The 18159-nt window shown below is 42.2% G+C and overlaps 1 protein-coding gene across 2 annotated transcripts in view; it reads right to left on the minus strand.

The window, feature by feature from the left end:
- Positions 1 to 18159, minus strand: part of PDE4C (phosphodiesterase 4C) — a 224205-nt gene that overhangs the window by 65047 nt on the left and 140999 nt on the right. For both annotated transcript variants that reach the window (XM_075863060.1, XM_075863068.1), the window contains 5 exons: positions 17720 to 17892; positions 17452 to 17550; positions 9652 to 9816; positions 1304 to 1403; positions 571 to 725 (listed from right to left, as the gene is read on the minus strand). In XM_075863060.1, coding sequence (XP_075719175.1) covers positions 571 to 725; positions 1304 to 1403; positions 9652 to 9816; positions 17452 to 17550; positions 17720 to 17892 — 692 coding nt within the window. The remainder of the gene's footprint in view (positions 1 to 570; positions 726 to 1303; positions 1404 to 9651; positions 9817 to 17451; positions 17551 to 17719; positions 17893 to 18159) is intronic.

The following is an 18159-nucleotide window of genomic DNA, read 5'->3' on the forward strand; positions in this document are numbered from 1 at the left end:
ACCCATTCTATTGATAAGGTTTCAAAAAATAAGTTTCATTAATTATGCACTATGTACCAATGGGCGCTAAAATGTCCAAACCTATTATTTAGAAGGGATTAACAGTTTAACTTTGTAGTGTCAGTATGTTCCATTAATTTGGTAATGTTTTGCTTTCTTTCATCTTTTTTTGGTGATAAATTTTTTTTTAAGAGAGAATGGGAATCAGCTATAACATCTACAGGGGGGGGGGGGCGGCAAAGCAAAGATAAATATAGAGTCATCATGTTGACAGGTTTTGCCATTCAGTCCAGAAGGGCTTGGTGTGCTTCCTCCTCTAAGCCCATTTCATAACCAACCTGGGCCCCCTCTGTCTAAGGGCCTTACAGCACAGCAGCTTGTTCTGCCTCTATGGTATGTACCCGCTTAATCTAGAATATCAAGAAAAAATAAATTTTTACCTTCTTCACAGGCTGCCCAACCTATGCAACTATTCAGTCTGGCCTGAATGCAAGACAATAGCTGCCACTAAGTATTCCCTTACAAAACAACCCTCTCCGTAGATCTGTAGATCTCAGGTCACCCACTCACCATGTCAATGACCATTTTCCTTAAGTTTTGCCGCTGTTTTTTGGTCAAATTTTGAAAAATATCACAGTTCTCTTCTTGAAGGAGCTTAAATCCAACTGCAAGGTGATGGTTTTCTAATACAGAAGAATCATTGTACATCAGGGCCAGCTCAGAGTCTTAAAAAAAAAACAACCCAAGAGTATTATTACAAGAATGAAATACTGATATATAGTTCATAAAATCCATATTTTTTTTGTGTAAATATTATATTCTGTAGATTTTGTATTTTGTAGTATATGTATTTTTATTCTTCGATTTTGAAAAGCAAGTCCAGATGCACTAATGTCTGATGATCTCTAATTTATAACTGAAATACTAAATATATATTTAATTGTAAAGTAAATTTCCACCAAAATAATAACGTACTCATGAATGTGCATCTTGCTCTGTATACACAGATTGGTTCTGCCCTCATCCAACATCTGAGCAAACATATATATGGAAGATAAACTCTCCTGAATGTTGGAAATGCTAAAATTCACTGGCTTCTGCCTTTTTCTTACCATGTTCCCTTGGGGGGACCGATGGCTTCAAGAACAGGCAGAGGTCTCATTGTCTATTTTGTGTATTCCCAACTTATGACAAAAGATGTACCCATCCCTTACCCATGTTGCATTTTCCCAGTCTCCAGCACTATACATGTTTGTTCTTACTTTTTATTTGTGCTGTGGAAGATGATGGTGGAGCCACTTACTGGTATTTATTAGAAATTGATTTGATACTCCTGGATGATCAACATCATGAATGGCACTAGCGTAGATGGCAGCTAAAATTTCCAAGTCAGTAAACACAGCCTGTAAATATATAAAAATATTTCTCTATTAGATTTCATATTTAACTCCTTAAAGCATAGTTCCACTTATGAAATACGCTGTGTCTCCAACCATCAGTTTTAAACTTCAGGCACAAGACCTGGTGTGCTCCATCAGTGGTGCTAAACTTTGTCAGCTTCAAAGACATACCAGTAGAGCCAACACAAAATTCAGACCCTTAAGAAATTTGTTGAATGACATCATTATTTAGGAATAATTGCTATACGTCTTTGGGGATAAGTAACTTGGTCCTATTCTTCCAGACAGATCTATGATATTTTTCAGTACATCGTCAGATTAACCATTTGTTTTAGACGCTTTTTACACCTACCTCGGTAGAGCGTCTAGAAAAAGGGACATAGCAAAAAGAAATAATAAAATGTGACAAATTGTGTATGAAGACGTGCGCCACTTTTTGTCACAAAATATCTATGTAAATTTACACCAGCCATGAGGTGGCCTAATGAAAAGTGTCTAGTGAGTTGTGCCAAATTATTCATGCCATCATTTTCAGAGCCTACTATGCTATTAAAAAATCTCCCCTATTATGTCCAAATGAACATGTTTGCAATGCACACAGAAAATATTGGCACGGTTTCCATGAATTCCACAGGCAGTAATCTTGGTATTAATGGGGTAATCCTATCTAATTATTGTTATGACATACCACTAGGATATGCCATACCATTATAAACGTTGGGACCCACACCGAGCACGAGAACGAAGGGACTGGTGTCCCTTCAGCTTATTCCCTTACAGCCGTGCTCCCGTGTACCCGTTGTGCAGGAAACTGCAACAGTGCTTTATTCAAGTGATTGGGGTGGTGTTGTAGCTCCCTGCACAGTGGGTGGCTGGGACGGTCACCGTATAGGGAAAATCTGTAAAGAGGCCGCAGCGTGGAACTAGCTCTGTTGGTCCTTCATTCTGAAGATTGGTGGGGGGGGTTCCTGCTCTCGGAGTGGTAAAACCCATTCAGAAAAGAAGCTATAAAGAAATAATAAAAAAATAAAAGCATCAAGATACATAATGTAGTCACGTATTCTATTTGGATATTTAAACTGTATAAGCAACAAACAGGACTAGCAACTTTTGTCACTAAACACCCAATTCTGCTTTCACGAAGGTGTACAACCCACTTAGACCAATCCTATCATTCCTCAAAAGTCTCAGTTGCAAGGAACACTATAATCAAATAACTGACTTTTGGGGAATTTTTTTTTTTACTGTTTTGTCCCCTCCCCCACGTCTACATATGTGGGAAAAAAAAGGAAAATAAATACTGCAGGCTACAATATATATTAGTCCCCAAAAAAAGCATCTCAAAAGGAAAAATATAGGCAGCAGACAGCACAGTGAAGGGGCACTGCTGAGGGCTGATGATGTCACTGTTCAACTAACGTCAGTGAAAATCACCCCGGAAGTCATGGAATCTACCCCCCACAAGGAACTTATATAGTGGCATAGTCAGCATTTTGACCCCACAGGTGTTTCACAGAATTTAATTTCTAGAAATTAGAACAGCAAAGTAGAATTGCAATCTTTGCACATATACGCTATTTATCCTGGGCCCTGCTTGTGCGACAAGAGACACACACACACAATAGATTATTAAGCGGGTTCTTCCGGGCACAGCAATGCCATATATGTGGACGTAAACTGCTGTTTGGACACACAGCAGGGCTCAGAAGAAAAAAAGCATGCCATTTGACTTTTGAAGCGCAGGTTTTTCTGGATTGGTTTTTAGGCACCATGTGGCTTTTGTAGAGTCCCTGAGGTATCATGACATTTAAAAAAAAACTACAACCCTTTAAGGTATTCATGTAGGTGTATAATGATAAGTAGCAGTTTTGTTTGGAGTTTTATTGGTATTTCAATTTATAATGTGAGGGCATATGTAAGCGGTTAGAGTACATAAGGGTATAATAAAGTGGTGTAAGAACAGGATAAATTAAAAATGAAATGTAATAATTTATGAATGTGTGGTACACTTTGAAGCAATCCTTGAAGCACAGGATAGGCTTTTTCAGAGCAGGTTTCACAGTGGTAAATAGGGTCCTTTCTAATCCCCCTTTTGCACGCAGCACCTTATTTTGTCTCCTTCCCTTCTATGAAGTTTGGGGCACTTCATTGGGTAAATGTTGCCTAAGTACAATACGGGCACCCTCGCTTTTAAAAGTGCTGGTCCCCTCCCCTTCCCTCTTTGGCCACTTTTGACCTTCCTGACAGAGCCTCATTTTTCAAATCAGACATGTTTCACTTTATGTGGTGATAACTTCGGAATGCTCTAACCCCTTCCTGCTCCTGGACGTACTATTAGGTCATGGTAACTGTATCGTTCGCGCTCCATGACCTAATAGTACATCACGGGAGGAACGGCCATTTCAGCCGTCTTCCCGACACATACAGGAGCTGTGACAGCTACTGTCTCATACAGCAGTTGCCACAGCTCCTATAGCGGGGACCGATTGCTGTGTCCCTGCTGATTAACCCCTTAAAAGCCGCGATCAATAGCGATCGCGGCTTTTTAGGGGTTAAACCACCATCGACGGCCCGCTACATGCTAGCGGGCAGCGATGGTTGCTATGGCAACCGGATGCGTAACAATGCTGTCCGGCTATGCCATCTACGGAAGCCTAGTGGGTCCTGACAAAGTCAGGACCCACTATGCTTGCTGTCAGTAAGTAGCTGACAGCTCTAATACACTGCACTACGCATGTAGTGCAGTGTATTAGAATTGCGATCAGGGCCTCCAGCCCTCAAGTGGGACAAAGTAATAAAGTAAAAAAAACTAATATGTCAAAATAAGAAAATAAAAGTTTTAAAAGTAATAAAAGAACTAGAACTAGACTATATATCAATATATATGAGACAGACCGATATGAGATATATAAAAGATATTTATCTAAATTGCGATTTTATTTTATTTTTGTGTTATACAAATAAAAGATTATTATTTCTCTGTCTCTTTGTTTCATATCATATATATTGTAGTCGTAGGCCCCAGCCTAGAACTATACTATATATCAATATATATGAGAGACAGATAGATCTATCTGTCTGTCTATCTATCTCCTCTCTAAATTGCATTTTTTTTTTGTGTTATAGAAATAAGGATTATTATTATTTATATCTACCTACCTCTTTATCTATATCTTTCATATCATATATACTAATGTGTTGTACAGTTTTATATAATTGTAGAACTGAAGAATATACTATACTGTAATGTAGTGGTGATTGTGGTGATTGTACCCCTGTTTTTAGAGAGTTATAAATAAATGTTATATTTTACTCATATCACACCAGTGAATCCGTTGTACAGTTTTAGGCTGAGACACTGGTCGCATGCGCAAAGATCGCTTTGGAACCAGCTTTGGAAAATTTGCTCTCCAAATGCCAGTTTGCGCACCATTCATTGTAAGCTCCGCCTTGCGCCCAGCATGTATGAAATGCACACATATTTGGTATCATTGAAGTGGGCAGAAGTTTCCAAATGTGTATTCGGGTGTGTTTGCCCAGTGGCATTCACCAGATGTAAAAAAAAGTTCATCTGGATTCACAGATTTGGAAAAAAAATGGCAGTTGAACTTTTTCCCAACAAAGTCAATGAATTTTCTGGAAAAAAAATAGAGGGCTAAAATCTTTTATATGTCACTAATTGAATACCTTGGGGGGTCTAATTTCCAGAAAAAAAACAAAAAAACATTTTGGGGTGTTGACAGTGTCTTGGCACTTCACAACATCTGCACTGGTCATATGGTGTCAGCAAACTAGCTTTGGAAAATTTGCTCTCCAAAAGCCAGTTTGCGCACCCTTCATTGTAAGCGCCACCTTGCGCCCAGCGTGTAAGACATACACACATATTTGGTATAGTTAAAGTAGTCGGAAGTTGCCAAATATGTGTTGAGGTGTGTTTACCCAGTGACATGCACCATGTAAAAAAAAAACTAAAATTACATATTCACATTTTTTACTTTTATTTCCCTTTTTACATTTTTTAAAAAGTAAAAAATATCTATTCTTTTTTTATAGAATATGGAAGCCCAACATGTTCTAAAAAAAAACAAGACCAAAAATATGTAGGTTGGAAGAGTAATAGAAGAACAATTTACTTTTAAATCGGCACATGGCTAAAACGTGAAAATGGGCCTGGTCAGGAAGCGGGGGTAAAGCCTTTGGTCAGGAAGTGGTTAAATATATTTTATGCACCTAAAAATGATACAATTAAAAATACAATTCAACCTGTAAAAAGTAAGCCCTCATACAGCTATGTCTACAGCTTTTCCGTAGACATAGCTTGCTTTTCGTGGAGCAAGTTGTACTTTTTAATGCCCTCGCCTTCAAATACCCTCTATGCAAAATATTGAAACCCTTTTACCACACGTGGGAACACTTTCACTTTTTGTTGATAGGATGTACCTCTAACTCATTTGTTCTTAGGCCTCTTGCACACTAAAGTATATTTGCGTCCGCAAAAATGCGGATGAATTGCGGACCCTTTTGTTTTTATGGACCTATGCACACGACCATGGTTTACACAGACCGCAAAAACGCAGTCATTTTACAGTCTGCTATTGCGGCCTGGCTCCATTTAAGTAAATGCACATCTTCTGTGCGCACGGTCCGTGATTGCAGACGGCCCGCAGATGACACTCCGCGGCCGTCCGTGGCGTAATCGCGGACCGTGCTCACAGGTACGGCCGTGTGCAAGAGGCCTTAGATTGGAAAGATGAAAGAGTTAAAGTGGCAGTATGTGAACGTACATTGGAGTAATTTTTTTTTACTGGAAAACAAACAAAAGGATTATATATTGTAAAACGAATGATACATTTTAGCTTACTATATTTTAGTTGATTTATCCTAGTTAATAGCAGATTAATAATACTTTGTTTTTCTGTTGGTAGTGTGAATTTAGCCATATAGTGGTACAACGGATCATAGGAATAATTGTAATTACATTTTTTAGTCTAAAACACTTGTAAGCTTTATTCTGTAAAATAAAAATCTGAGGAATTTTAATTGGTTGGGTAAGAGAGGGAAAGCGAGATCTACCAGCAATAATATACCACACCAATGTTTAAGTGTATTTTAGCGATTAACGTCTAAGATGTAAACCTTGGCGGGAGAGAAAAAAAAAAATCCTCGGCACATCAATAACAAAAAATATACTGTACATTGCATGATTTATGCTAAAAAATAAAGCAAAACAAAAATAGGAAAGTCTAATATTAGTACACATTGGTTTTGGACAGTTAAAAATAAAACAAAACATTTTGCAATCATAGAATCCTTTCATCATATAAAGAAGAAATACTGGATGGGAATGATCATCATCTGATAGCTGAGAACACTGCCCCTTCCCGCATTGTATACACAGCATTCAATGCTCCTGATCGTCTGATAGCTGAGAACACTGCCCCTTCCCGCATTGTATACACAGAACTCATTTTGTCTGATGTACAGTATAAAAACTGTTCTAGCAAAAAGTATCAGTGCTGCCAGCCAGTGGCGGATTATCATTATGGCGGTTCGGGCGGCCGCCCGGGGCCCCATGACCGCCCGAACCCCCTCATGCCCAGTGGCGCCGCTAGCCCCGGAGGGAGCCCCGGTGCCAGGACCGCACCTGTCATGAGGTGAGGGGAGCTTCGCTCCTACTTAGTAGCCGTAGTCTGTGCTGCTTTAGAAGCTCCCCCTCCAGCCCCCCTTCCCTGCTCTAAACATCTCTCCTGCTGCTAGCTGTCGGGACATGGGGGAGGGGAGACTGTCGGCGGGATCTGAGTCGGGCTGTGAGCAGGAGAAGAGCTGCAGTGAAGACTCACAAATATCCTACATAAAAGGTAACTGCATGTGTGTTTACAATGTGTTTAATGTGCATATTCATGTGTGTTTACAAGGTGTACTTTATGTGTATAATGTGCATACTCGTGTGTACTTTGTGTATAATGTGCATACTTTGTGTATAATGTGCATACTTTGTGTGTCTGAGATAGAGAATATATACATACATATGTATAGTGTGTGTATGTGTATATATATATATATATATATATATATATATATATTTCAGCAGCAATTCCGCAGAAATTCCGCTACAGAAAAAAAGCACCATTTCCTGTGGTTTTTACTGCAGTAAGTGGTGCGTATTTTGCTGCGTTTTTCCCAATGTTGGGAGATGGTGACGTCTCCTCTGAAAAAACGCAGCAATTCAGTCACTTTCCGCAGCAGGAATTGACATGCTGCAGTACAAGAAATACGCACCGCAGGACAAAATGTCTGGTCGGAAATTTTACGCAGCGTCTGGATGAGATTTGGTAAATCTCACTCACTTTGCTGCTACCGTATTCTGCGTATTTTCCGGGCGGAAAATACGCAGCAATCCTGTTAAGTGTGGACAAGCCCTAATACAGTAGCAGCAGAGTAGATTAGATGTGAACAATTCTCATCACACGCTGCGTAAATGACAAGCGGGAAATAAAAAGCTCAGAAATTGACCTGCGGTGCGGTTTTTTATTCCGCAGCATGTCAATTGTATTTGCGTAAACGCTGCTCATTTGTTTCGGGTTTTCCCCATTTAACTCAATGGGGAGGTAAAACCCGCAACAAATAACAGATGTTATGTAACGCAATTTAGAAAAAATAAAAATCTTATACTTGCCAAGAATTCTGTTTCTTCGTCCGGGCCAGCCTCCTGAGATGACGTTTCACCCCATGTGACCGCTGCAGCCATCACAGGCCAATCACAGGCTGCAGCAGTCATACGGGATAAAATGTCATCCCAGGGCTGCAGCGACGCTGTGTAGCACTATATACAAGGGGGGGGGAAGCGCTGTGTGGCACTGTATACAAGGGGGGGGGAGCGCTGTGTGGCACTGTATACAAGGGGGGGGGGAGCGCTGTGTGGCTCTATCTATAGGGGGGCTGTGTGACGCTCTCTACAGGGGGTTGTGTGTGTGGCGCTATCTACAGGGGTGTGTGTGTGTGTTTGGCTCTATCTACAGGGGGGTGTGTGTGTGTCTTTATCTACAGGGGGGTGTGTGTGTGTCTTTATCTACAGGGGGGTGTGTGTGTGTCTTTATCTACAGGGGGGTGTGTGTGTGTCTTTATCTACAGGGGGGGTGTGTGTGGCGCTGTCTACATGGGGGGTTGGCGTTATGTCCCTGCACAGTGTGATACTGTCAGTATGTAGGGACACATCCCTGTGAAAGGGGAATCGTAACACCCATTTGTTAATGCTTGTGCAAAAATGTAGTGTTAGCAATAGTTACGGCACGGCAGGGTGGCGGTGGAGAAGGGGGGCCCAAGTTTGGGTAACAGCCCAGGGCCCATGGTCTTCTTAATCCGCCACTGCTGCCAGCCATCAGATTTCCGCTTTAAGTTTTCCTGCGCAGATTCAAATAGTGATCTCAAGAATTGCTATGGGTAACATGGACACTTTGAAGATTGTTGGGGGCCCTCATCTTTATTACATCCAGGTGCATTAAAAAGGAATACAAGTAAACAACCCTTCATGGGTGACTTTACATGATTTAATTTAAGTGGAAAGTAACTTGTTGAACTACTCTCATATTCTTCTATGGTTAAACCCTAATTACTTTAGGGCTAGATTTAGTTACTGCTAAAAAAATAACACTAAAAGATCAGAGGCAGAGTTATCTGAAAATACACAACCTCTTTATTGTTAAAACTTTTTAGTTACATTAATATAAAAAAAAAAAAAAACAACTTGCATGTAGAATACATGTTTGGCATATAATAGTTTAATAGTCCACTGATGTGTTAAATAGGTGGAAAGTAATGAGTGACTGTTCCAAACGACCGGGATCGGGCCGTGAAAAACGGTCCGTGTGGCGGACGGATTTCCCGGGCCAACCACGTTACAGGTGAACGGGACTCCTGGCCTCCTAGACATTTATGAGGGTAGGAGTCTCTGCCTCCACACGGTACTGCTGTTCCGTACTGAACAAAATCATAAAGTACGGAACAGCAGTTCCGTGGGGAGGAAGAGGCTCCTAGCATCATAAAGGTGTACGACGCCAGGAGTCCCGTTCATCTGTACCGTGGTCGGGCCAGGAAATCCGGTCCTGATCGTCCCGTTTTTGACAGCCCGATCTCGGTCGCATGCAAGAGCTGTAAAACATGTAGAACAAAACTTTCTAGACTTTAAAATAGCTTGCTCGTCAATACTGGAGCTCCTAGAACGAATTACTCATATTTAGAGATAAGCCGTTACCTCTAGAGCAGGAGTGGATAGCAAGACGTGCGTGGACTGTGCCACATCTGCAGCATGGATGTTGTTATGATAGGCCACATCTGCATGGTAATGATCCTCCAGTGTCATCATGTAGGTAATAAAAGTCTCCACAGGAATTCTAAACGTCTTTAAGAGGTCCCTCTCCTGAAAATAATAAAAAATGATTAGCGCCTCTAGGTCCCTTATTAGCTTGGTTACTGCAGACATTTACCCCTTAAGGCCCCATGCACACGACCGTAAAAAACCTCAGTTTTTGCGGACCGCAATTGCGGTCCGCAAAAACGGAGCCATTCACTTTCATTGAACACTGACACCTTTCAGTAGCACTACGGAAGGGTGTCAGTGCCGTGGAAATGTTCCGGGAATTATGGAACATGTCCGTTCTTTCGCATTTTGCGGGCCGTGCTCCCATACTTTGCCGTGATTGCGGGCACGGTCGTGTGAATGGGGCCTAAGAATTAAGAAAATTTCGGCCTTGAGGACCCAGGGAATTTTTTTCATTTGGCCTTCATTCCAAGAGTCATAACGTTTCTATTGTCCCCACTTACATACACATAAGGGCTTGTTTTTTGTGGGACAATTTGTATTGTTTAATAGCACCATTTTTTACTACATATATCTTTGCGTTTAACTTTTGTGAAAAAAATACAAAAATGTGTGGGGTGGTAATGCAATGTATGTATAGATGTTTGTTTTTTTTAAATTGATTTTATTCAATAAATGCCATTTTTTATGGCAAAAAATAATTTCTTTTATTTGTTCTTTTTTTTTTACAACTTTATTTTACTTTTTTTTCCCCCACTAGGGGACTTTTACTCATGAATTTTACTTTCAGCAAATAACACATTGCAATAGAGAGGTATTCCTATGCATTATTGTCGGTCTGTGAAAAACTGACAGACACCTATTAGGCCAAGCCTAACCTGTTAAAGGGAGAACAACACGAGAAAGCTTGCCATGCAAAATGTTTTGTTAGTGCAAATAAAAATCCAGAACTCATGTCTTCACCCTAAAGATACAGAACACTTTCTACAAATGTAAGTTAATACTTGCTATACCGGCACTAGTCCACCAATACTACCATATTGCTGTAAATTTCACAACCTTGTTTAAAGAGGCTCTGTCACCACATTATAAGTGCCCTGTCTCCTACATAATCTGATTGGCGCTGTAATGTAGATAACAGCAGTGGTTTTTATTTTGAAAAACAATCATTTTTGAGCAAGTTATGAGCTAGTTTAGATTTATGCTAATGAGTTTCTCAATGGACAACTGGGCGTGTTTTAACATTTTACCAACTGGGTGTTGTACAGAGGAGTGTATGAGGCTGACCAATCAGCCTCATACACTTCTCATTGTTCCAGCCCAGCATGATCCACAGCACAGTCTGATTGTGCAGTGAAAGAAGTAAACACGCCCAGTTGGTAAAAACACAATACACGCCCAGTTGGAAATAAGAGAAAACACGCCCAGTTGTCCATTAGAAAGGCTCATTTGCTTAAATATAAAATAGCTCATAACTTGGCCAAAAATTATCGTTTTTCAAAAAAAACATTACTGTTATCTACATTGCAGCGCCGATCACATGCAATAGGAGATAGGGATTTGATAATCTGGTGACAGAGCCTCTTTAAACTACCCTTAAAGTAAAGGTTCTCTTTCATTTGTCTATTAGGGAATAAAATTTTTAGCAATTTGATCAAATACTTGTTATAATCCTCCCCTTTACTGCCTGTATGATGTCAATGGAGAAAGTCGAGGGGCTCTTATGAAGTCAGTCATAAAGTGGCAACAGCCCCTCTGCTTTCTCCACTCATAGAAAAAAAAAAAAGGCGCCTGGATTCTGCTGAAGACGCCGGTAGATTTTCTGAACTTTAGCTATAAACAAACTCCACAGATGGATCTTTTCTTAGTACAGAAAAAAGGAAAACTTCCATACCTCATGCCAATCCTGTTATCCTGAATAAACAGTTTACCCCATTTACTAAGGAGACACCAAAGTGGCCAGCAAAAGACCTAAGAAAAAAATGTCCAGAGCCAAAGACAAGCCTGTATTTATACCTACAAGGAACCCTATGAATGCACTCCTGGCCAAAAGTTTTGAAACGGACACAAATTTTGGTTTTCACAAAGTTTGCTGCTTCGTTGTTTTTAGATCTATTAGTGAGATGTTTTGTATGGTATCGTGCAGTAAAATTATAAGCATTTCAAGTTTTTAAACTTTTATTGACAAATACAATAAATCAAGTTTATGCAACGACTCAATATTTACACTGTTGATCATTCTTTTTCAAGACTTCTGCAATACACCCTGGCATGCTGGATATCAGCTTCGGGGCCAAATCCTGACTGATGCCAGCCCATTCTTGCCTAATCAGTGCTTGGAGTTTATCACAATTTCTGTGTTTTTGTTTGTCCACCTCTTTTTGAGGATTGACCACAGGTTCTCAATGGGATTGAGATTTGGGTAGTTTTTCTGGTCATGGATCCTGTAATGATAGGGGTAGGGAAATGGACAAGTGAGCCCTAATCTACCCGCCACTCTGTCCCTGCCTACTTGCAACGACCCGCCCTAGGCGACGGGGTACAACTGGGCGGCGGTCCCTACGCTCAGTAAGTGCACGAGACAAACAGACAAGGGTACACAAAGCTAAGGGAAATGGGGCAGTTGCCCACGGCAACCCCGTGAGCAACAAGAGAGGTGAACGAGCCGAGTCAAACCAGGAGTGTACGAGGTACCAAACGCAGAGCAGGAGAGTAGTCAGTAAGCCAGGGTCAGTATGGAGCAGGATCAAATAGTCAGAAGCTGTAGCTGGGCCAGGAAACCACACGAGAAGAATCACAAGCAAAGGAGGAACAGGAAAGGCAGGTATAAATAGACAGAGGGCTGGAGCTACCTGAGTCTGGCCAGGCTGCGATAGGCTCTCCCACTCCTAAGCCTGCCAGCCTGAGTGGTGGAAGCTGGAGTCAGTCTCAGACACATAGACTCAGTTTAGAGACCGCTTGGGTGAATCTTCTGATCCACCGATGTTCAGCCAGAGGAGTGTTCAAAAAATTACCTAAGGCTGAAATCTGTACTTTTAAGGTACTAGGGCTAAGTCCTTTTTTGAATCCCGATTGTAAAAAATCTAGGATTTTCGCAATGTTGGGAGAAAAGGGGTCTGGTCCTGGGTTTCCATGCCAGGAACAGAATTTCTTCCAAATCTTTTGATAGATTTTAGAGGTAACTTCTTTATGACTTAACAAGATAGTTGAAATTACCTCATCTGACAGACCGTGGTTCCTCAAGATCTGCCTTTCAGGATCCAGGCTGACAATTTCAGAGTTTCTATTCCCTGGAAGAATAAGGGACCCTGGGAGAGAAGATTCTCCTTGACTGGGAGCAGGATAGGGTCTTCCAACGCTAGGTATTGTACGATTGGAAACCAACTTCTTTTTGGCCAATAGGGAAGAATAATGATGAGCTTTGTCAAATCTTCCTGGATTTTTCTTAATACCATTGGTATTAGAGGAAATGGAGGAAAGGCATAGGGCAGATCCATGTCCCAGGGTTGGGACAATGCATCTACTCCCAATGGGTTGTCTCTGAGATTTAGGGAGAAGAATGTCTCTACTTGAGTGTTTTTCCTCGTGGCAAACAGGTCTATTTGTGGATAACCCCAATTTCGGGTTAGGGACAGAAAGACTTCCCTGTTTAGGGACCATTCTCCAGGGTCTACTTTTTCCCGACTCGGGAAATCTGCTGATCGGTTCTCTGAGCCTTTTAGGTGGACTGCCGTGACTGATAGGACGTTTTCTTCTGCCCAACTGAAAATTTGTGCAGAGAGGGCCTGAAGAAGAGTGTATCTTGTTCCCCCTTGATGGCGAAGAAAGGACACTGCTGTCGTGTTGTCCGATAAAATTCTTATATGCTTCCCTTTTATGGTGGGTGAAGCTCTTATAAGTGTCTCCCATACGGCTCTTAGTTCTTTGAAGTTTGAGGACATCATCTTTATTTGAACAGTCCATGTGCCCTGAAAGTGTTGGTCTTGGATTACTGACCCCCAGCCGTGTTTGCTGGCATCTGTGGTAATCACTACATAAGGAGACGTTCTCCAGGGGACTCCCTTGTCTATGTTGTTTGTGCAGAGCCACCACAGGAGGGATGATTTCACAGTCTCGGAAATTTGAATTCTTGAATTCAGGGAGTTCTGTTTTCGATCCCACTGGGACAAGATCAGATTCTGTAAGGGTCTGGAGTGAAATTGGCTCCATGGAATAGATTGGATGCAAGACGTCATCATTCCCAACATCCGCATACATTCCCTTATGGAACAGGCGTCTTTCCCCCAAAATTTCCTTACTTCTGCCAGTAGGAGTATTTGTTTCTCTCTTGGGAGGAAGGAATGTTGAAGGGAGGAGTCTAGCAGTACTCCTAAGAAGACCTTCTGTTTCTGGGGAGGAAGACTCGACTTCTGAAAGTTGATTATCCATCCCAATTCCTGTAGTAGGGAAAGAACCTGTGACCGATGACTGACTAAGATAGCCGGAGTATCTGCTGTCAACAAGAAGTCGTCTAGATATGGGATAATTACTATACCTTGACTTCTTATGAATGCCATGATCTCTGCCATAATTTTCGTAAAAATTCTGGGGGCGGAGGAAAGGCCGAAGGGGAGGCAGACAAACTGGAAGTGGAGAATGGAAGGACCGTCCTGAATTGCGAATCTGAGGAATCTCTGGTACGCGGGGTGGATAGGAACGTGATAATACGCATCCTTTAAATCGATCGTACACATTGATGCCTCTTCCCTTATTAGAGGAATAGTCGATCTGATAGACTCCATCTTGAATTTTCGATATTTCACCCATTTGTTTAGGACCTTCAGGTTGATTATTGTCCTGTAGGAACCGTTTGGTTTTTTGACCAAGAAGATTTTTGAATAGTTTCTGTGCTTGGTACTGGGTTATAAGGAATTTCTCTGGAGGAATGGAGGAAAATTCTATTTTGTATCCTTCTTCTATGATCTTTAGAACCCAGGGGTTCTGGGTTATTCTCGACCATTTGGGATAAAATTGTAGGAGTCTTCCCCCCACGCTCTTGGCGTCATTGCTCTGAGGGCTGGAATGAGTTATTTGGGTTAAGGAGATATCCTCGACCCCTTTTCCCTTTGGGGTAACTCCAGCGACCGGACTTCCCTTTCCCGCTGTAGTTCTGTGAGGTAGGATCCCTCTGTTGGCGAAATCTTCCAAACTGAGGGGGTTTTTTTGGTTTCTTTTCAGGAAACCCCTTTTTTCTATCTGTTGCACTCTCCAGCATGTTATCGAGGAGAGGACCGAACATCAGAGACCCTGTAAATGGGATAGAACACAACTTGTTCTTGGACTTCGTATCTCCTGACCACATTTTGAGCCATAATGCTCTTCTAGCAGCATTTGAGAGAGCCCCATTCCTGGCAGCAAATCTAATAGATTCCGCTGAAGCGTCTACCAAGAATCCGGTTGCCATTTTTAGTAAAGGTAGAGATTCTAATAGATCTTGTCGTGATGTCTTCATCATCAAATGGGTCTCTAGCTGGTTTAGCCATATAAACATTGCTCTTGCTACTGATGTGGCCACGATATTAGTTGAGATCAAGGCAGAGGAAGATTCCCACGCTCTTTTCAGTAGTCCGTCTGCCTTTCGGTCCATGGCGTCCCTCAACTGAGAGGAATCTTCAAATGGGATTGCATTTTTTTTAGCAACCCTGGCTACTGGGACATCTACTTTTGGGATCTCATCCCAAGGCTTAGTGTCCTCTGGATCAAAGAGAAGTCTGTTTTTAAAATCTCTTGAAATGAAGAGCCTTTTTTCTGAATCTTCCCATTCAGTTGTCACCATTCTTTTGAGATTTTCGTTTACCGGAAAAACCCTTGTTTTCTTTCCCGTTAGACCTCCAAACATCTCATCCTGGATGGTATGTGGTTGGTCTTCTTCGGGAATATCCATAGTTTCCCGTATTGCTTGAATTAAGGTATCCGACATCTCGGAAGAGAAGAAATTTTTTTTCTCTTGAGTGGAAGAAGTTGAAGGCAAGAGTTCCTCTCTTTCTTCTAACTCATCCTCCAATAGGTAATAACACTCCTGCTCAGAGTCAGACCCCTGAGAAGGAGGACAATATTTTTGATCCACTTCAATCCGTGGTCTTTTTGCCCGGGAGTGTGAGGGACTTTCTTGCGGAGGGGCAAGGGAGGCTACTGACTGACCCACTTCTTCACGAATCATAGTCCTAAGTTCAGACATGAACGTTGGTTGTTCCTCCTTTAGTATTTTTGCAATACAATCTTGACACAATTGTTTCCTATGGGACTCTGGCAATTTTTTTGCACAAGTCGCACATTTTTTAACCTTCTTTTTATCAGTTTGTCTCTGAGAAGAATCTTTTTCCTAGAGAAAACAGAAGGTAGGTAAAGTATGGTGTACATACATAAGGGGTCATACCCTTCCCCAAGGGTGAGACTCACGTGACCCTGGGACATATCTGGAGTTCCCTCAGGACGAGGAAGTTCCATACCGCGACAGGTAACAGGCAATGCAATATGCAATCCACCCAAAAAATAATCCAAGTTAGAGTTATCAGCTCTAACTACATACCTGTGCGTGTCCCTTTAAATGTGGGCGTTTTGAATTTCCCGCCTTCCAAGATGGCCGCGGACCGGAAGTAGCCCGACGTCATTTGCGGTCGGCTATTTGTCCAGCGTGTTCCTGGAGTGCAGCCGCCATAGCCGGCAACTGAGGCTTGCAATGCGGTGCAGCGAGGATCCCTGCCGGTGCGTCCATGTTTATGGAGCTGCCGGTCCCCGCCTGGTCCGCGGCCCGGCCGAAGCCTGCTTGGGAAACCCCAGCCCCCACACACTACCAGAACCCTGCCTAGGATTCCTCAGGTAGGTGTCTCAGGGAGGGAGCTAAGGGACCCCTCGCTTGAGGGGTGTTAGCCTGGGCTTTAGGAGGAAGAGAAGGGGGAGTGCACGGACCCCCCGATCTTGCCCCCTGCCCGAGTTTCTTTCCTGCACTAACACAGGAGCGACGCTCTCTGCTCCTGACCCTGTGAGGACAGGAAGAACACTGGCAAGTGGGTGGTGGGAGGGGCCTTTTAACCTCTCTGTCTTCCTGTCCCTACAGAGGTCAATAGGGCAACCTCCTGTAGTGCTGTCATGAGGGATGTACTGGAAAATAACTTTACCCCAGTCCTCTGCAGTCCAATCCCTGTACTTCCTGCAGATTGTCAGTCTGAACTTGAAGTTTTTCTTGGAGACAAGTGGCTTCTTTGCTGTCCATCCTGACACCAGGCCAGTCTCCAAAAGACTTCGCCTCACTGTACGTGCAGATGCACTGACACCTGCCTGCTGCTATTCCTGAGCAAGCTCTGCACTAGTGTTCAACCGAACATAGCCGATTCCTCTTTAGGGGACAATCCTGGCACTTGCTGGACTTTCTTGGCCACCCTGAAGCCGCCTTCACAGCAATTGAACCTCTCTCTCTGGAGGTCTTGATGATCCGATAAATGGTTGATTTAGGGGCAATCTTACAAGCAGCAAAGTCCTTGCCTATAAAGCCCTTATGATGCAAAGCTATGATGACTGCACGTGTTTCCTTGGCGATAACCATGGTTAACAGAAGCAGGAAACGTTGTGAAAACCAAAATTTGTGTCAGTCTCAAAACTTTTGGCCAGGACTATGTATGTATGTATGTATATGTTTAAAATGTGTGTGTGTGTTTTTTTAAAGATGTTCTGCGAGGACAATGTTTGAGCTCTTACCTGGAAGATGGAGTACATGATGACTGTTAGGGGTCGGTTTCCAGAATATTCGGCTACCTTAAATATATCCAGCCCCCACTTATTTGCATCGTCTATTTCCTGTAATACAATACAGAATATGAATCTGGGCAGATGTATTCTTAATCAACTGTAAAGTTGAGATACAATTTATACAGGTTTTGTAAAACATTACGGTGCATTGTCCACCGGGTTGAATGTAAAGCAGGATCCATTATACAATATGATACAGTATGTAAAGTATTGTAACCTTTGCTAGAAGTGCTTCTTGGTCGGTCTTCACCCCAAAACGTGGGATAGTGGAAGTAGAGAAGCTGGAGCTGTGAGTCAGTTTCTTTACACCACTAATCTGGGACATGGGTTTCTTCTTCTTTTCTTTCTCTTTGTTTGTTTGGGAGGGCATTTCAACTTCATGCTGCTTGTCTGATAAAGACAGTAAAAAACATATCATTTTATGATCTTCCACCACCACAGACGATCTACAAGCTGCTGTGCCTTCAAAGCAGATAGAAGAAAGCAATTAAAAAGTTAATGTAACCTTTAGGGGAGATTCACACGAACGTTGCGTTTTTGCGCGCGCAAACAACGCAGCGTTTTGCGAGCGCAAAAACCATTTGACAGCTGCGTGTGTCATGCGTGTCTGATGCGCGGCTGCGTGATTTTCGCGCAGCCGGCATCATAGAGATGAGG

The sequence above is a fragment of the Rhinoderma darwinii genome, chromosome 1 (assembly GCF_050947455.1).
Source record: "Rhinoderma darwinii isolate aRhiDar2 chromosome 1, aRhiDar2.hap1, whole genome shotgun sequence".
Classification (NCBI taxonomy): domain Eukaryota; kingdom Metazoa; phylum Chordata; class Amphibia; order Anura; family Rhinodermatidae; genus Rhinoderma; species Rhinoderma darwinii.